Source organism: Hemitrygon akajei, chromosome 5, assembly GCF_048418815.1.
Source record: "Hemitrygon akajei chromosome 5, sHemAka1.3, whole genome shotgun sequence".
Taxonomy (NCBI): Eukaryota; Metazoa; Chordata; class Chondrichthyes; order Myliobatiformes; family Dasyatidae; genus Hemitrygon; species Hemitrygon akajei.
The window spans coordinates 141,077,207-141,098,055 of record NC_133128.1 but is presented as its reverse complement, the minus strand read 5'-3'; the positions used below and the strand labels follow the sequence as shown (position 1 = coordinate 141,098,055).

The window sequence follows — 20,849 nt, the reverse complement described above, 5'->3', positions numbered from 1 at the left end:
CAGCATCTGTGGAGGGAGAAGGACAGTCGACTTTTCGGGCTCAGAACCTTCATCAGGACTGGAAAAGAAGTGGGCAGAAACCCAAAAGGGGTAGCGGGAAGTGGAGGAGCACAAACTGACAGGTGAGAGGCGAGGGGCAAGATAGGTGGGAGAAAAGAAAGACAATTATACGAAAAGCTACGAGGTGATAGGTAGAAAAGACAAGGAATTAAGGGAAGGAGCTGGGGATCCGAAAGAAATGATGACCAGGTATTGACAAACACGAGGAAATCTGCAGATGCTGGAAATTCAAACAACACACACAAAATGCTGGTGGAACACAGCAGGCCAGGCAGTATCTATAGGGAGAAGTCTATATATATACCAGGTATTGACAGCAGGATAGGGGAAGAGACGGATGAGAGGGACTTAAGAATGAAGAAAATAAAAGGGAGGGAGAAAAACAGAGGGGTGTGATTACTGGAGGTTAGAGAAATTGATATTGATGCTGGCAGGTTGGAGACTATCAAGATGGAATAAAAGGTTTTGCTCCAGCCTGCATTTGACTGTGGACAGTCTGTGTGAGAATGGGAAGTGAAACTGAAATGGATAGCCCTTGGGAGATCGGGGCTGTAGTGGCAGACAAAGTGAAGGTGCTCAACGCTGGGTATCATTAATATAGAGGAGTATGCACTGGGAGTACCAGTTGCAATAAATGACACTGATAGGCTCATAGGTATTTCGCTGCCTCACGTTTAAGGTCTATTTAGGTCCCTGAATGCTGGTGAGGCAGGAGGTGTAGACAGGTGTTGAACTTTGCATAGTTGCAGGGTTGAAACACTGATTGTTCATTTCCCTCCGTAGTTTCTGCTTGACCTTCTGAGTTCCTTCAGCATTGTGTGTGTTGCTCTAGATTTCCAGTATCTGTTGAATCTCTTGTTCACTAAGTCTTTGGCTACAAGCTAAAGCAGCTGCGTGGCCTCAGTACCCTGAAGTGAGGGGATGTGTCTTTTTTTTTTGGTTTTGGTGCCCTGACTGAAGGTGTAATATGGAGATAAAGTTTACTGTTGGTCTCTCCCCAACTACAATTGGACAGGGATTGAATGGCCAGTGTAGATACTAGGCAGACTGCAGTTACTAGAATCTGGAGCTGGAGGAGTTCAGCAGGTCAAGCAGCATGCGTGGAAGCCGAGAGATGGTTGGAACATGCATCTGAACAGAGAGTATAGAGGGGAGAAAGCCAATATATAGAGGTGAGAGGAAGGAGTAAGTCCAGGTTTGGGAGATGATAGGCAGAACAAGATGAGGTGGGCAAGTGGAGTCAAGTGGTTGAAGGTGGAGGAGAGTGCATTTGGGAGACAGCAGCTGGTGGGAGATCAGTTTAGAAAGAGAAAAAGGGGGTAGGTGGAGCTAGTAACCTGGAGCTGAGGTTAAAATGGCTTCTCTCTCTGACATAGGGCAGTAGGAATCAAGATATCACTTTTGATCTCAGTGCCCCAGGGATTGTACAGTGGGGATAATGGTCCTGTAGTTGGTCCTTGTAGTCTGGTGGTTATGGTGAATGGTGGAAAGGTACATTAACTGTTAGGGGACCTGATTGCTCAGATGTCGTTTTGTTGCAGTGTTATTTACTTTCATAATTTGTTAATGTTGTAGGTGGAGCACACTGTCTTACAGCCCAAGTGTGGGTCCACCAGCATCCTGTTTCTTTAATTATTTGCATAGGACCCAATACTCTTTTGTTCTAAGGGAAGTGAATCCTTATCAGGCTTCTACCTAGCATTTACTGGCTCCAAATCTCAAATGGCACTTCCTTGCCCTTTCAGTCGATCACAGGCAAAGCCCACCCAATGTTGACAGCATTTACAAGGAGTGCTGCCAAATGAAAGGGCCCTCACTATCCAGACCATGCATTCTTCTCACCAGTACCACCAAGTGAGGCCCACCTTGGGTCCCATAACACCGGGTTCAAGAATAATTATTGCCCTACAACCATCAGGCTCCTGAACCAGCATGAATAACTTCACTTATCTCAACTCTAAACTGATTCCACAGCTTACAGACTCACCTTCAAAGACTCTACAACTCATGTTCTCAATATTATTTGTTTATCCACAATTTGTCTTTTGCACAGTAGTTGTTTGTCAATCTTTTTGTTTATGTATAGTTTTCTTAAATTCTGTTGTTTTTCTTTATTTTCCTGTAAGTGCCTCCAAGAAATGAATCTCAAGGTAGTATATGGTGATCCACAAGCACTTTGATTTTGACTTTGGGAATCTGAGGTTTTAACAGCAGTTCACTGGACTGAAACTTTGTATGTGCTTGGTGTGAGGGAACCATTCAACTCACTTTTGTGACTAATACATGCATTCAGATTAATTGGCTGCACTTATCAGACCATCAATATTTTTCTACACTTGTCCTCTGAGCATCATGATTTCTTACACAATTGAAACATCTCCTGTAAAGTTAGGTTTTATTATTAAAAGTTAAAATAAGTTCTGTGCAAGAGCCATGGCCCTGGGCTAACTTGTAATGTATTCTCAAAGCTGGACCGTTTGCTATCTCACATATTAGCTGGCACCTTTTAATATAATGGAATGATCTGCTGAACTTGGTCAACCATCAGTGGAAAAGTTGGGAGAGCAACTGCTTGTATGAAGATGCTGTTGACACAGAACAGCCTAGAAGAAGGCAGATCAACCTGCTGAGTTTCCACCAGCCCTTGGGAGAGATATCTAATTGATTTTCTGCTGTTTTATCTCCCCATAGCCCTCTTTTTTTTCCTCATTGAAAAGGAAGATCCTGAAACCCAAGTTTTTGTCTGTACCTTCAAGCTTATTCAGTCCAATTCGGTCTTCGTTCAATGTCCAGCAGGGGTCACAACATCACAGACGGGCAGATTTCTTAATGCTAGCAACGTTGAGGGTAAATTGAATCAACTGTGGCCCTAATTGCAATGAGCTAATGGCATCACAAGAGGAGATAATGTAGTTAAATTACTGGCTACCAGTGTCTGGGGTTGAATTGATAGTCCGGAACATGTGTTTAAACCCACAGTATTATTGGAGCAATGAAATTAATCACATAAATTCTGGAATCAATAATGGTGAACCATCCTTAAAACTTAAGGATTGTTCACTATAAAAGGAAACTTACTGTCCTTACCTCGTTAGGGTCACATCTTGTTGTAGATCCACAGTAATGAAATCTCAGCTGCCCTCTGAAATCCCACTGAAGGACAATTCAGGTTGGGCCTCAAATCCACATTTTATCTGTTGGAAAAAATGATAAAAATTATTGGTCATTGCCAACTAATCTGTAGTGAAAGATGAATTAAATCTTAATTTGATTTTGATAAGTAAATTGATTTGTTTGCAGTATAACATTGGATGGATTCAGAGCTGCGATGGGGTGGGGTGTTGGGAAGAGAGGTATTTGTGGTGTTGATTCTCTCATGCTCTTCAAATGTCATCTTCCATAAGCAACGATCACAATTCTCATGTCAGCTCAAATAGTGAGAGCTTAGCAATGTGTCGCATTTTATTTTCAGCCACGAGGTTTCAAAATCCCTTTGTCGCTGAGTGCTTTCACATGGAACAGTCACCCAGCTAATCCCACCAGCCAAATGTTTCCAGTAGGTGGATTTAGTTGTGGATTAGTTCGAGGTACTGTCGCTGCCAGCCACTCGCTGAGATTTGCAAATCACAGGCACCATGAAGAAAAAGCAAGTGGTGAGGAACTGCTATTCATTTGGGATCTAATGAAAAGGAGCTGTCTAGATGCTGGGAATTTGCAGAAATGCCTGCAGCTTTGGGGCAAAAAATGATTAAGATATCAGTGAGTGTGTGAAAATATTTCCTTTCATAGAACTGTATTTCTCAGTGAGGACAGGAATCAAGCAAAGCTGTACCAGGAGCCATCCAGAAACAGCCATTCAAATTCCCCTCTGTCGTTGAGGAGCCGTCAGTGTAAAGAATCAGATCTTTGGCAGACAGGACACTGTCAGTCTGCGTGTTCTTGAGTTAAGACTGCCATTATGTGTTTCTTGCTGACATGGAGTACCGGGTAAATGTATCAGAGATTCTTAATGCAAATGTAGTACACAATGTCACCTATAAAGTTTGAAATGCTATTAGTCGTTCTTCATTAAGAGTCACAGGGTCGTTTGAGCACCTGTTGCCCTTCAGCAGATTGTTGAGTGGTTGAGCAATAATTGATGGATCTGCCTCTAGCTTGTCAATATTTTGATTAGCAATGATTTCATCTTCAGCCCTGTGCGTCTTCACTTCCTTGGTCTTTATTGAAGCAAGCTGTTACAGAGCTGTTAATCTTAATGTTTCATCGCTGTTATCCTCACTTGAGTTGCTAGGGGATGCTGTAGAGGCCATGTTAGATCCATCCTGTAATTCTTCGGAGTTCAGATAATGGCGCTGTATTGGGAGACTGTCCAATGTAGGCTGTAATTCCATGGAGTTCTAATGATGTTGCTGTTTCCAGGGGCTGCTCAGTGTAGGGAATGTGCTCCAGGGCATAGTGCTAGCATCACCAAAGTGTCACTGACAGGACTGCCTACTTGAAGTCCCAGCTGCAATTTCTTACATTGCTTTACTTTGTTTCTAATCCTCATACCATGCACTTCAATTGAATTGTTGTGTTGTTCTTTTGCTCATTCAGTTAATGAAAAGAATTGCTCTTTAGGCTTTTTACTGTCTCTTTGATGCTGTTTTTGTAGTTTATTGCAAGTTTTACATTTCTTTCAATTAGTAAAAACTTTACTCGCCCCGTTAATTCTTTCATTCCGTCGCATATTTGATCAAACTGACCACATGGTCTTATCTCCAAATCAATAATAGCCATTCCAGGTTTCTCCTGTCCCTCAAGCATTCCCTGGATTTTATCGCATGCTTTCTTCTTAATAAACAATATTGTTGCTATTTTTCATCTGGACTAAGATGTTTTATTAGGCAAGAGCTATTAGTAGGTTTCACAACTTTGGTCATTATTTTGATTTGATCTTAATTTGTGTGTACTTTTAATTAGATTGACCAAAACTTCAAAATGTTAGTAGATTAAAACTGAATAGATCATCCAGCAACCAGAATAGATTGCACAACCGATTATTTTTACTAGGTACTGAAATAGATTATCAAGTGACTGAAATAGATTGTTCTGCAATTGAACTTTTTACTGATCTGTTTTTCTTAAATAGCAACATAGTACTCCTGAACCCGATTTTCCATCCAATATTGAAGCCAGAACCAGTTTTCTCTCAGACAAATCGGAACAGAGGAAGTTCTTGCCCCTTTTTGTTGCGCACTAAAAATTCCACTTTTTCTGCGATTGTTCTGAGTCCTTAAGTTTGCAATGTCTTGCTGACTACACCAATTGTTGGATTCTGATGTTTTAATCCAAGATTCTTTCAGAACTCAGGAAAGAGACAGAAAACTTGTTGTTTCATGATTATTTTATTAAGCGTCATTAGAACAAGGAGAAGTCGAAACGAACAGTGAAGATAGATCAAAAGCTAAGATGGCACTGCTTTATTGTTATTGTTAGCTATTTGATACTCATAGATAAGGAAAATCCCTTTCAAATTTATAGATAAGAATCCACAAATGAGATCACTGTTACTCAAATCATGCAATACCAAGAGAAGCTTCCAGAATCATACCAATATAACCTCTAGGGGATATATTGAACAACTTCATATACATATTATGATTTCTAGGAGGCATATTAAACTGTTACATGCATAAGAGTTACCTGAAATACAAGCAGGTAATTAGTTGTTAAACTGCAAGGAAAATAACAATTAGACAGTCTAATCTAAGAATTTAACAGTCAGATCCAACTGCAATGGCCTCAGCCCCCAGTCTGCTTCCTGTCCACTCACAACTGCATGGCCAGATTCTGCTTAACTTCATCTACAAGTTTGCAGAAGGCTGTATATCGAGTGACGGCGACTCGGGAATGCAGGAGAAAGAAAACTGAGTGACCTGGTGTATGACAGCATTTGTTTCTCCACTGTCAACAAAACAAATTCGTTAGTCACTGGCTTCAGGAGGTGGCGGGGGGTGTTGCAGACACACAGCTGTATGAATAAACGGTGCTAAAATTGAGAGGATTAAAAACTCCAAGTTCATAGAAGTGAACATCACTAATAGCCTGTCCAGGTCAACCACATAAATGAAATTTTATTGGAATGTTACCTGGATTTTAGCACCTAAGTTACAGAGAAAGGTTGAACAAGTTAGCTCTTTATTCTTTGGAGTGTAGAAGGTTGAGGGGGGGACTTGATAGAGGTATTTAAAATGATGAGGGGGATAGATAGAATTGATGTGGATAGGCTTTTTCCATTGAGAGTAGGGGAGATTCAAACAAGAGGACATGAGTTGAGAGTTAAGGGGCAAAAGTTTAGGGGTAATACAAGGGGGAACTTCTTTACTCAGTGGTAGCTGTGTGGAATGAGCTTCCAGTAGAAGTGGTAGAGGCAGGTTCAATTTTGACATTAAAAAAAAAATTGGATAGGTATATGGACAGGAAAGGAATGGAGGGTTATGGGCTGAGTGCAGGTAGGTGGGACTAGGTGAGAGTAAGCGTTTGGCACGGACTAGAAGGGCCAAGATGGCCTGTTTCTGTGCTGTAATTGTTATATGGTTATATGGAAAGAAAGTTTCAAATTTCCTTTTTGAGTATTTTCAGATAAGAGGATGATTTTTTTTTAAAAGGGGTGTGTTTGGCAATTTTTGTCAAACAAAACATTATTTTTGAAGGATTTTCAAATGAAGATCCTTCAAAACATTTGAAGCATATCAACTCCTGCCTGAGAAATGAATTGTACATGCTCCAATTGGCCCATCAGCACAACAGGTCCACAGCAGATGCCAGCTCATTGGCTCTTCATTCAACCCTGGAACATCTGGACAGCAAAGATGCATACATCAGGATGCTCTTTATCAACTACAGCCTGGCATTCAATACCATCATCCCCTGAAAACTAATCAATAAGCTCAAGACCTTGCCATAATACCTCCTTGTGCAATTGGATTCTTGATTTCCTCACTTGTAGGGCCCAGTCAGTTTGGATTGGCATCATCTCCTCCACAATCTCCATCAGTACAGGTGAATCTCAAGGCTGTGTGCTTAACTCTCTGCTCTACCTGCTTTACACTTTTGACTGTGGCTTAGCACAGCTCCAATGCCATATTCAAGTTTGCTGATGACACCACTGCGGTGGGCCAAAGCAAATGTGATGAAGCAGCATATAGGAGGGAGATTGAGTAGTGCCACAACAATAATCTCTTACTCAAAGTTGGCAAGATCAAGGAACTGGTTATTGACTACAGTAGGAGGAAACTAGAGGTCCATGAGCCAGGCCTCAATGGGAGTTCAGAGATGGAGAGGGTCAGCAACTTTAATTTCCTTGGTGTTGTTATTTCAGAGGATCTGTCCAGTGCACGGCATGTAAGTGCAAGTGCGATGAAAGCATGGCAGTGCTTCTGCTTCCTTAGAAGTTTGCAAAGATTCAGCATGACACCTAAAACCTTGACAAATGTCTATAGATATGTGGTGGAGAGTATATTGATTGGCTGTTACACAGCCTGGTATGGAAACACCAATGCCCTTGAACGGAAAGTCTTACAAAAAGTAGTGGATAAGGACTAATTCATCATGGGTAAAGCCGTCCCCACCATTAAGCACATCTGCATGGAGCATTAACACAGGAAAGCAGCATCCATCATCAGGGGTCCCCACCACCCAGGAGATGCTCTCTTCTTGCTGCTGCCATCAAGAAGGTCCAGGAATCTCAGGACTCACACCATCAGGTTCAGGAACAGTTATTACCTGTCAGCCATCAGGCTCTTGGATCAAAGGAGATTACTTTACTCAACTTCACTTACTCCCATCACTGACATGTTCCCACAACGTATGGACTCACTTTCAAGGACTCTTCAACTCATGTTTTCAATATTTATTGATTATTTCTTTATTATTATTATTTATTTGTTTTTGTATTTGCACAGTTTGTTGTCTGTTGTACACCGGTTGTACATCCAATTGATGAGGCATTTCTTTGATTCTATTCTGATTATCAGATTTATTGAGTATGCTTGCAAGAAAATGAATCTCAGGGTTGTATATGGTGACATATATGTTCTATGATAAAGTTATTTTGGACATTGAAGTTGTTGGTGTCACCTTCAAAGGAAGTTACTATGGTTTGAACCAAAGAACGAAAAAGGAGATGTTGGAGGTATTACCATAGCCCTTCCAATAGAGAGAGAAATGGAAAAACAAATTGCTGACAAATACAGAAGCACAAGGCTTGAGGAGAATTAATGACCTCAGTGTTAACTCTAATACAGTAAAGGTGAGGAGGCATAGAAAACACAGAGTTTCTAAGCAACACCCACAAAATGCTGGAGGAACTCATCAAGTCAGGCAGCGCCTATGGAAGGGAATTTCTAAATACATTCAAGTGAACTTTTTAGTTGGTCTGTAATAAGGAGGGTGTACAATTCTGTATGTCGCTTTAGGGAATGGATCAAGGCTGATGGAAGAAATGTTAGTGTCAGAATTCATGAGAAGTGAGAGATGAAGGAAAAAGACTGAGGTTCTAGTTGTAGGTAAAGCCATTTTACTAAACTGAAAGGCAACAGGAAAAATGAACTGAAAACAGCTATGAGAAGATAAATCAATCCAGAGTTAACAAATTCCATCAAAGGAAAAGGATGGGAGTGATGGATAAACAGGTAGGTGAGGTGCATTAGGGTTGAAAAGGGGAAAATATTGAAACTTGTCAGAGAGAAGATAAGAAGAGCTTAAGTACAAAGTGCAATAGTATAGAAAGTGTAAACATGAAGTTGGGGATGGTATAACTGAACATTGTCAAGTAAAATCAAATGCTCCAAAGATGTTTAATAGGTAAAGAATGGAAAGATAACAGAGTAAGGCCTGTGAAGGATTATTAAAGGTTGTGTGGAGTCAGAATATGCAGGAAGGTTCTTGTTGAATATTTTACAACTATATTCACAGAAGAGTGATGCAGATGTGATGGTTGTGATGAAATAGTGGTTAGCATAAACAGGGTGAAAGAGAATGTATTAGTGGCTGAGTGTTTTTCAAAATGGATTAAGTGCTAGGCCCAGATGAAATAGACCCCGGCCTCTAAAGAGAAGCAAGGAAGGAAATTGAGTATTTTTCAATCTTCCCTATGTACAATAGTGGTGCCTGGGGAATGGAGAAGTTTTAAAGGGAGGAAGAGATAAAACAGATAATTGTAGGGCAGATACAAAGAATCGAATACTGGAATCCACTTTAAAGAACCATATTTTTCTTTACTTAGAAAGGTGCAGATTAATCATGGGTAAGATTTCCTTAAGGGACGGTTATGGGTGATGAGTCCCCTTGAATCATTTGAAGAGCTAAATAAGGAGGTCCTGGAGAGGTATGTATGATATTTGTTGTACAGATACTATCAAGGGTTTTGGCAAAGTCTTATATGGAAAGCAAAGTAAAATCAAATGGGATCCAAATTTGCCTCAGTGGCAGGAAGGACCAGGTATTGTGCTTTTGGCTGGGGTTTCAGAGCTTAGTCAGTTCCCTTGCTTCTGGATGCTACATTAATGAATTTTACCCAATATTGGGGCCATTACAAAGGTGTGCAGATAATGCAAAAATTGGCTGTTAATAGCAAAGAGGAAGCTTTAACCTACAGGAAGTTATGGCTGGTCTATTCCAGTGGATTTTAAAAAATGGCAAATGGATGTTAACCCAGAGTTTAAGGTAACATATTCAGGAAGGTGCAACAAAGGAAACAAATATAAAATCACTTGCAAGTGTATTGAGTGATGTGGATAAACAAAAAGACCTCCTGAGTGTATACCTGCAGATCCTGATGTCGTAGGAGAGATCAGTAAGGCAATTAAAATGTAATAAGTCTTATTGCAGACTGAGAATATAAGAGCAAGGAGGTTATGCTAGAGGCAGAAGACTTCATAAAATCTCATAAGTTTTGGATGTACATAGAGCTATGTTTAGCATAGATCTAGGGCTGGAAACTGGAAATAAGTTTGTAGTCTCTTTTCAACTGTCACAGACATGATGAGCTGAGTGAATTGGTGTCATAAATTTTCTATGATTCTGTCAGGATATTTTATTGTCTGTTGTTGGATTTGCCCTTAAGTTGGCTTCTGAGATGCTAGGTAAGGAAGCATCTCTGGAGCGAATAACAGACTTAATGTTTCAGGCTGGGGATTGAACAGAACTGGACAAATGAGGAGACATGTTTGTTTTCACACTTCTCCAGTTTGATACATAGTCACTGAGCTGAAATGTAAATGTCTTGAATACACTCTCTCCCTTGAATTGACTCTCTGAGGTAGAGGTTCATGAGGCCTTGAGAAAAATCATTCCTCTTCACCTGTCTGTTCATTTATTCTGAAACTATGCCTCTTTGGAAAAGTAACCTCTCAGAATCTATACCATCAATCTCCTGCACACCCTCTCATTAACCTTAGAAACGTGTGTTTAAATATGATTATCTCTAAAGGATCTCAACCCAAAATGTCAGCTTTTTATTTTCCTCCATAGGAGGAAATCAGCTGCCTGACCTGACCTGAAATCAGCTGCCTGACCTGCTGATTTCTGTCAGTATTTTGTGTGTGCATTGATGTTGAATCAGGCTGTTTTCATTGTTGTAGACTGCCTCAGTGTACCTTTAAAAAGTTCCATAATATCAAGGTTGTTTCTGAATGATGCTCAGTTTGATAGGGGCTCAGAATGCCGTGATTTTATAAGGAGATATGACAGCATGTCCCTGACGATACCCAGATTCTGCAGTGGTTTTATCAGACACTGAGAAGGTGGCACATTCAGAGAATTGTGTACCTTTTGTGCCATTAATTTTTTTTGGTTTAATTTTCTTTCAGCGTCCACCACGTGCCCTTCCACCATTACCAAGGTAAGCCTGCTGAATATGAAGGTGTAAATATTTTGTGGACACCACCATGCCATTAGTAAATAACAATAACAAGTGTGATGGTAAATATTAAAAAACAACAAATTAATTACAGTTGAACAATATGACACAGTGTTAGGTATTAAACTGTCGGGTTTTGGTATGGATCCTCTGCGTTGAAGTGGGATGTATTGTATGAGTGGGTGTTGTACAATGTTGCTGGAATAAGACTGAGTATGTATGTCCTTCCTTCAGTTTGAGAGGGACAGATTTCATAGGACACTGTGGCCATTATATAATGATTTGGGGAAATAATCAACTATTGAGGAAGAGCGTTCAGTGCCTAAAGTAAGTTGGACAGTTATTTAAGCTAACATACCTTGGGGATTATAGCAATTTGCTTCAAGTTATTTCTGACTTTTTTTTGGTGAATATTGATAACAATAACAGAACAAAAGAAAATTCCATGACTAACAAACTTCAATAACTAACAAATTGATCATCAGACAAACCCTTTAAAAATGGAGATTCCCCAAGGAGATTGTACTTGCATTTTCCAATTTTTAACTGCCAAATGAACACCAGCGTAAACCAACTAAAATTTGTATTACTGATTTATTAATAGTTATTGTATTTTTTTAGGTTATGATTTTTATGGAGTTCTGTTAGGCCCCACAGCCCAATTTTGCACAATCCTGAAAATATAAAACTAATTAAATTGGGAAAAAAATAAAATTTATTTTTATCTGTTGATACAATTTTTAAAACGAATTGAATTTGCCAAATCTATTCATCCACTAATCAATGGTGAAGTATACTGTGCCTTTGTCAACCAATTGTCGTTTCTGAGATAAGGCGATTCCTTTTGTCTTGTTTTATCACCTTATTTCATTGGTGGCAGTAAGAAGTAGGGGTACAGGTTGCAGGCAGAGACAAGTAACAGAAATGGAAGAAGTCTTAAAACTGAATCATGGAGCAAGAAGGAAAGTTAGTCAAGGTGAGTTCACTGAGTGGCAGAACATATTACCGGGAAGGTCTTTAAATAAATGTGGTTCAGTGACAATTGGGTATCTGGAGAGAGAATGAACAAACTTGATTAAGATAAATGGTGAAAAGTGGAGTTGAGGATGTAAAGAAATATACAGGTTTGGAATCATAGTGAACAGACTTAGTGCATTGATGGGAAGGTTAATATTTTGAGGTTGATTATTAAAGTGAAAAGACATGGGAGGGATTGAATGATAAGAACAGTAGGTGAATCTGAGGGATCTGGTGAGAAGGTGAGTCAGGGTGTGAGATATAGTGAGAAAGTGGGTTGAAGAGGAGATAAAATGTGTAGTCGATTCAGCAATGTTTAATACTGTTTTTATCTTGTTTGCTTTTCTTTTATGGGCTGATTGGAATGAAGCAGCGAAACTAAAGGTAGGCCTCATTTGAACTTGCCACTTCCAGTGCTTCTGATATTTACTAATGTCATTTCATAGTGAGCTACTGTGTGGTTATTACATTATAATTGGCATTGGGAAGTCATTGAGTTGAGCTGCTACTACTATTTGTTGCAAAAACACTACTGTGGAAATTTGTACAGAGCCGCATCGATTAAAATGTAATTGGATTTGACAGTCATGGTTCAATGCCTGCTGAAGCTCACTTTCTCATCCAGTGAGTGAAGAATTGCCCAATGCCCAGCTAACAAAGATTGACTGGGAATTTCTTTGGTACTTCAGTAGGAGGTTTTGCCTGAAGAGACAATAAATAACCAGAATAAAATAATGGCAATTTGCATTTTTAGTGTAAATTGCGCAATAAACTCTGGTCTCTTCAATTCTTTACTCCTCTTTCAAATGTTTTTAACTGGAAGTCAGTTTTACGTTTTCACTCATGCAGCTAATTTTAAAAAAGAAATTTGTTTATAAAACTATCCCTCAATATATCAAACACGAGGAAATCTGCAGATGCTGGAAATTCAAACAACACACACAAAATGCTGGTGGAACACAGCAGGTCAGGCAGCATCTATAGGGAGAAGCATTGTCGACGTTTCGGGCGGAGACCCTTTGTCAGGACTAACTGAAAGGAAAAATACTAAAAGATTTGAAAGTAGTGGGGAGAGGGGGAAATGCGAAATGATAGGAGAAGACCGGAGGGGGTGGGACGAAGCTAAGAGCTGGAAAGGTGATTGGCGAAAGTGATACAGAACTGGAGAAGGGAAAGGATCATGGGACGGGAGGCCTCGGGAGAAAGAAGTGGGGAGGGGGGGAACACCAGAGTGAGATGGAGAACAGGCAGAGTGATGGGCAGAGAGAGAGGAAAAAAAACAAACAACTAAATATGTCAGGGATGGGGTAAGAAGGGGAGGAGGGGCATTAACGGAAGTTAGAGAAGTCAATGTTCATGCCATCAGGTTGGAGGCTACCCAGCCGGTATTTTTTTTCCGGGACACCTTTTTCTCTGTTTGCCTCCAACCTGATGGCATGAACATTGACTTCTCTAACTTCCGTTAATGCCCCTCCTCCCCTTCTTACCCCATCCCTGACATATTTAGTTGTTTGTTTTTTTTCCTCTCTCTCTGCCCATCACTCTGCCTGTTCTCCATCTCCCTCTGGTGCTCCCCCCTCCCCCTTTCTTTCTCCCGAGGCCTCCCGTCCCATGATCCTTTCCCTTCTCCAGCTCTGTATCACTTTCGCCAATCACCTTTCCAGCTCTTAGCTTCGTCCCACCCCCTCCGGTCTTCTCCTATCATTTTGTATTTCCCCCTTCCCTCCACTACTTTCAAATCTCTTAGTATCTTTCCTTTCAGTTGGTCTTGACGAAGGGTCTCGGCTCAAAACGTCGACAGTGCTTTTCCCTATAGATGCTGCCTGACCTGCTGTGTTCCACCAGCATTTTGTGTGTGTTGCCTCAATATATCTGAATGATAATAGTGAATTCAATTGGAAGTTGTTATTTCATGAAGGTAATTAATAAAAGCAGACTTTACAGTGTTAGTGTAGTTCTATTTAGGGACAATATTTTAAAATTTAAAAACAGTCAAAACTTTTCAAAATGTCCTTTGCTTCCTAAAGAATAGGTTTAATTTTTTGAATTTGCTTGAATGTTTGCAAGTGAGCAATATTAGAGAAATCATTAATAGTGATTAACTTACTCCAAGGACTTGGCTAGTTTTATAGCCAAATTAACCCAAAGATAGTGAACTCTCTGGTTGCAATTAAAATTCCATGGTTTTTCTTTTGCCTTAGTTTTACCAAAAAAAATTGCTTATTCAAAAACTGCAGTTCAGTAACAACGAAATAATTGATAGAAAAAAGTCTCCCAGTTTGCTTTGCAACTGAGCATCAAAGTCACATTAATGAGACATTACAGACAAGGATTGGAAATCAAAGGCAAAAGAGAAAAAGGGTTTGAGAAAAGATATCTAAGCCATCTGGGGTTAGGTTGTATGACTAAGGAAGAGCCTGATTCCAGATTTCTTAGATCATGAGACATAGCAGGAATAGGCCATTCAGTCCATCAAGTCATCGTGGCTGATCCATTTTCCCCTCAACCCCATTCTCATGCCTTCTCCCCAAAACCTTTCATGCTTTGACTAATCAAGAACCTATTAACCTCTACCTTAAATGCACCCAGTGACCTGGCCTCCACAGCCTTGTATGGCAACAAATTCCACAGATTCACCACTCTCTAGTTAACGAAATTCCTCCTCATCTGTTCTAAATAGAAATCCCTTTATTTTGAGGTTGTGCTCTTTGGTCCTAGACTTCCCATCCTCTTCACATCCAGTCTATCTTTGCCCTTCAACATTCGATAGGTTTCAATGAGATTCTCCCTTCATTCTTCTAAATTGAAGTGAGTACAGACCCAAAGCCTTCAGTCGCTGCTCGTATGATAACCTGGAATCATTCTCATGAACCTCCTCTGAACCCTCTCCAATGTGAGGCCCAACACTGCTCACGGTACTCCAAGTGAGGGCTGACCAATGCCTATACAGCCTCAGCATTACATCCTTGCTTTTATATTCTAGTCCTCTTGAACTGAATGCTAACATTGCATTCATCTTCCTCACCACCAATTTAACCTGCAAATTAACCTTTAGAGAGTCCTGCACGAGGACTCCCTATCCACCTCGGAATTTTTAGTTTTCTCCCTACTTAGAAAATAATCTATGCTTTTATTCCTTTTACCAAAGTGCATGACCATACACTTCCCAACACTATTCCATCTGCCACCTCTTTACCCGGTCTCCTAATCTGCCTAAATCCACCTGCAACCTCACTGCTTCCTCAACACTATCTGCACCTCCACCTACCTTCGTATTGTTCGCAAACTTGGCCATAAAGCCATCAATTTCATCATCCAAATTATTGACATACAATGTAAAAAGAAACGGTCCAACACAGACTCTGTAGAATACATCGGCAGCCAATCTGAAAAGGATCTCTTTATTCCCACTCTTTTCCTCCTGCCAATTAGCCAATTTTCTTTCTATGCTAGTATCTGTCCTGCAATACGCTGGGGTCTTGTTAAACACCCTCAAATGCATCACCTTGTCAGAGACCTTTTGAAAATTCAAATCACAACATCCACCAAGTCTCCTTTGTCTATCTTACTTGTAATTCTTCAATGAATTCCAACAGATTCGTCAAGTAAGATTATCCCTTAAGGAAATCATGACAATTTTGGCCTAATTTGTCATGTGCCTCCTAAGTACCCTGAAACCACATCCTTAGCCAAGTGACTCCAACATATTCCCAACTACTGGGGTCAGGCTAACTGGCCTATAATTTCCTTTATTTTTGCCTCCCTCCCTTCTTGAAGGCTAGAGTGACATTTGCAATTTTCCAGTCCTCTGGAACCATGCCAGAATCAATTGATTCTTGAAAGATCATTACTAATGCCTCCAATCTCTTCAGCCACCTCTTTTAGTACCCTGGGGTATAGTCCATCAGGTCCAGGTGACTTATCAACCTTCAGACCTCTCAGTTTCCCAAGCATCATCTCCTTAGTAATAGCCACTACACTCACTTCTGCCCCTTGACACACTTGAACTTCTGGCATACTGCTAGTGTCTTCCACAGTGAAGACTTGCAAAGTACTTATTCAGTTTGTCCACCATTTCCTTGTTCCCCCATTACCATCTCTCCAGTATCATTTTCCAGCAGTTCAATATCTACTCTTGCTTCTCTTTTACTCTTCATACAGCTGAAAAATTGTTTGGTATCATATTTGATATTATTGGCTAGCTTACCTTTATTTTTCATCTTACTCCCCCCCCCCCCATGGTTTTTTAGTTGCTTTCTGTTGGTTTTTAGAAATTACCTAATCCTCTAACTTCCCACTAATATATGCTCTATTATATGCCCTCTCTTCTGCTTTTATGTTGGCTTTGACTTGCCTTGTCAGCTACGGTTGCATCATCCTGCTTTTAGAATACTACTTCTTCATTGGGATGTATCTATCCTGCGCCTTCCAAATTGCTCCCAGAAATTCCAGCCATTGCTGCTCTTCCATCATCCCTGTTAGTGTCCCTTCGAATCAACATTGACCAGCTTCTCTCATATGCCTCTGTAATTCCCTTTATCCACAATAAAACTGGTACATCTGACTTTAACTTCTCCCTCTCAAACTGCAGGGTGAATTGTATCATATAATACTCACTGACCCCTACTGGTAATGGAGATCATGCAGCCTGTCAAGATCAATCTACCATTAATTCCTCTGTACAGCAGCTAGCTACCTCAGAGATGACTCGTGTCATCTGTACGATGCTCTTAAGTGTCAGGTGAGCAGGAAGTGTGGGGGAGGTGGGGAAGAGAAGAAGCTTTTAATATTGCATTTTTTCTTGAGGTTTATGAATGTTGTGTCCCCGGCATTGTGCCTTGATCTGATCTTATTAATAACTGGTGCAGAGGTTAGTGTTGTTATCTCACAAGTTCAAGGGTGCTAGATTCAATCCTTGCCTCAATGGCTGTGTGAGAGTGGAGTGTGCTTGTTCTTTTTTTAACCACTTGAGTTTCCCCAGGTATTCAGGTTTCTTCCCACAGCCCAGTAACATGCTGATAGGTTAACTGGCTGCTGCAAATTACTCCATAGTGTAAACAAGTGATGAGTGAGTCGGCATGTGATAGAAAAGTTAGTAGTAGGGCTGCCTGTAAATAAAGAGGATTGATTAGGATTGCTCTGATGAGGAGCGGCATGGAAGTTATAGGCCAAGTTGGTAGTGTCTGCCAGAGCAAGTCCGTAACCATCTTTGTTATTGTTGCATTAAGCCAAATTAACCCAACTGTTTCTGTTGCAGATGCATCTACAAGCAAAACCAAAAAGAAAAAAGCCAGGACAAGCAATGGAGTAGGTAAGTATATGAATATGCTCTGTTGGTACTATGAGAATATACATGTTAAGTAAAATCTTCCGTCCATGCAGTGGTTTGAAAGCTGAAAGGAATTATGGAAAGGAGGCCAAGACTGAGAACCTAAAACTAAAAGTGATTAGGAATGGTTGTGCACAGCTCGGTGCCAGCTGTATATAACAGAATGATCTGCGTTGCCTGACTGGCACTCACTGTAGTAAGTGTCAGGATTTAACGTTTTTTTCCTAGCTGGAGTGTGCCAACTGCCAGATGAGCCACCTTCTAACCAGACATTTGTCAATGAAGCCAGTCCCTTACTGTGCTACTGGGAAGTTGATTCTCCCAATATTTATAATCATGAGCAACCCCTGTATTTCTGCTAATATGTTGGGGCACAGTTGAATGATGTGAGGCCTCTAGCAGAATGAGATTCTGGCCTTTCCCAGGGCCTCTAGCTCAGTCTAGGAGCCTTGTGCTGCAGGTAGGTGCCAAAAGATAAGAATTAGGGTTTAAACTAATTTGGCAGGGGAACGCCATTCTCAACAGCTCTAGCAAACCTGCTTGCAAGGATATTGTTCCCCCTTGGGTTCAGGTATATCTTGTCCCTTTTGTACAGGTCATACCTTGCCTAGAAATGATTTCAATGATCCAGAAATCTTAAATCCTGCGCCCTGCACCTGGCCTACTGAGTGCTGCCTGGCCTACTGACTTTCTCCAGCATTTTGTGTGTGTCGCTTGGATTTTCTAGCATCTGCAGATTTGTGAATTAGGTGCATGTTGTTGTTGTATTTGTTCAAAATATTGGTTAACAAGGGAGAGATATTTTGGGCAAATCGTTAAATGAAAGCCAAATCAGGCTATATTTTGTTGTTAAAATATATACTTTTGTTTCCCAGGTGACTGATGTGGAAAACCAGGTAGCACTCTCAATTATGTCAATTATTTGGATGGTCCAACTGTGGCAATCATGAAAAGTAAAAGATATTAGATCAAAGTTTGCTTTAATTTTGCAAACAAAGGCAAATCCAGGAACAGGGAAATATTCAGAATTTATCAAATAAGGCCTATGGTATTGACACGGAAAATTTAAAATACAAGGGAAGGCTAATAAGAAACATAAAAGCATATTGTAAGAGCTTCAATAGTAATGTAAAGAAGTAAAAGCAAAAATTAATGTGGGTCCATAAAGGAGTGAAAGAAGAGAAAATGTATTGGGGAAGTAAGAACAAAGAAGTTAGAGAATTATTTTATGTCCACCTTCACAGAAGAAAACAGAAAACTTTCCAAAAATTGTGGATGTCTGCATTTTTAGAGTAAGCAAAGAGTTAAAAGAACAGGCATTAGTTTAAAAAAAAACAACTGTTGGAGAAATTGACCAGAGAAATATTGTACTGGTATTTGACACAGCTTTCCCCACTCCCCTGTACCCTACACTCAACTAAATGGCTGTGAGTGAGTTTGCAGAAGCTCAGTTGTGGAAAAACATCCTGATTGCAGATTCATCACAGAGGGAACCATGCCTGAGGCTTTCCAGCATGGGTACGCATGATTATGGACTGTCACTGCATGTTGATTAGAGCTCTTGGATGTTTTTTAAAATCTTGATTTCATCTTATTACACAGATACTTTAATGAGCTCAACAGGAAGGCGCAAATCTGAAAGCATAGAGCCCCTTACCCCAGACCTTCAGGATGCTCCTCCTCAAAAGAAAAAGAAGAAGAGAAAGCTTCTACCAGCAGCTGGTGAGCAGGGTCAGTCTCCTTAGAAATGCACAATGTAAACAAAGTGTAAAACATGCTTTGTGTTGGAGAACATCACTGACATATTGAAATCCAAACCATTGTATTAAATTCGTTAAAACACTCCAGCGCATACTATATCAAGATGAAATTGGTGAAGCATGTATTTCAGAATTTACCATTAATTCAATGAACAAAGTGTTACTTAAATTCATTCATGTTAAAAACCAGTGTTCTATAATGTGGCAATAGGATTGCTCTGTGAACTGGCATTGGCTCAGTGGGCTGAATGGCCTCTTTCTGTGTAATAAGGAAATATGAAATATGATAGGTCTGACTTTTTAATTCCATCAAATACTTTCCTGTTATTTAAATCCCAATTGAATTGAATTGACTTTATTACTTAACATCTTTCAAATACATGAGTAAAAATCTTTACATTACATCTCTGTTCAAATGTGCAATTAACAATTATAGTAATTTATATATAACAGGATGGCCAGTATAACATAGAAATACAGTAGCATCAGCATGAATTAAGCAATCTGATGGCCTGGTGGAAGAAGCTGTCTGGGAGCCTGTTGATTCTGGCTTTTATGCTGCGGTACCATTTCCCAGATGGTAGTAGCTGGAACAGTTTGTGGTTGGGGTAACTCGGGTCTCCAATGATCCTTCGGGCCATTTTTACCCACCTGTCTTTGTAAATGTCCAGAATTGTGGGAAGTTCACATCTACAGATGTATTGGGCTGTCCGCACCACTCTCTGCAGGGTCCTGCAATTGAGGGAAGTATAGTTCCCATGCCAGGCAGTGATGCAGACAGTCAGGATGCTCTCAATCGTGCCCTTATAAAAAGTTGTTAGAATTTGGGGGCCATACCAAACTTCTTCAACTGTCTGAGGTGAAAAAGGCGCTGTTGTGCCTTTTTCACCACACAGCTGGTATGTACAGACCACGTGAGATCCTCAGTGATGTTTATGCCAAGGAACTTAAAGCTGTTCACCCTCTCAACCCCAGATCCATTGATGTCAATAGGGGTTAGCCAGTCTCCATTCCTCCTGTAGTCCACAACCAGCTCCTTTGTTTTTGCGACATTGAGGGAGAGGTTGTTTTCTTGACACCACTGTATCAGGGTGATGACTTCTTCTCTGTAGGCTGCCTCATTATTATTTGAGATTGGGTCAATCAGTGTAGTGTTGACAGCAGATTTAATTCGCAGGTTGGAGCTGTGGGTGGCGACACAGTCATGGGTATACAGAGAGTAAAGAAGTGGGCTTAGGACACGGCCCTGAGAGTCACCTGTGTTGCGGGTCAGAGGGGCAGAGGTGAGGGAGCCCACTGTTACCACCTTCTGGCAATTTGACAGGGATCCAGCTACACAAAGCAGGGTGAAGGCCAAGGTCTCTGAGCTTCTTGTCGAGCCTGGAGGGAATTATGGTGTTGATTGCTGAACTGTAGTCCAAGAACAGCATTCTCACATAAGCATCCTTCTTCTCCAGATGTGTAAGGAAGGTGTGTAGAGCTGTGGCTACTGCGTTGTCTGTTGATTGGTTATGTTGGTAGGTGAATTGTAGGGGGTCCAGTGTGGGTGGTAGCATGCTGCAGGGTGTAATCCTTGATCAACCTCTCAAAGCATTTGCTTATTATTGAGGTGAGTGTGACAGGATGCCAGTCATTCAGACATTTTACCTTGGTGTTTTTAGGTACAGGGACAGTGGTGGATGTTTTGAAGCAGGAGGGCACTCTACACTAGGGGAGAGAGAGAGAGATTAAAAATGTCTGTAAGCACACCTGCCCGTTGTGCTGTGCACATCCTGAGTAC

The 20,849-nt window shown here is 40.6% G+C and overlaps 1 protein-coding gene across 4 annotated transcripts in view; it reads left to right on the top strand.

Moving 5' to 3' along the window:
* The window catches only part of tmem237b (transmembrane protein 237b), a 43,196-nt gene that overhangs the window by 255 nt on the left and 22,092 nt on the right, over nucleotides 1-20,849 (top strand). For 2 of the 4 annotated variants that reach the window (XM_073046690.1, XM_073046687.1), the window contains exons 2-5: nucleotides 10,914-10,945; nucleotides 12,351-12,364; nucleotides 17,238-17,291; nucleotides 18,912-19,040. In XM_073046690.1, coding sequence (XP_072902791.1) covers nucleotides 10,914-10,945; nucleotides 12,351-12,364; nucleotides 17,238-17,291; nucleotides 18,912-19,040 — 229 coding nt within the window. Of the gene's footprint in view, nucleotides 1-3,631; nucleotides 3,714-10,913; nucleotides 10,946-12,350; nucleotides 12,365-17,237; nucleotides 17,292-18,911; nucleotides 19,041-20,849 lie in introns of those variants that run through there. The other 2 variants (XM_073046688.1, XM_073046689.1) reach the window with 2 other exon arrangements.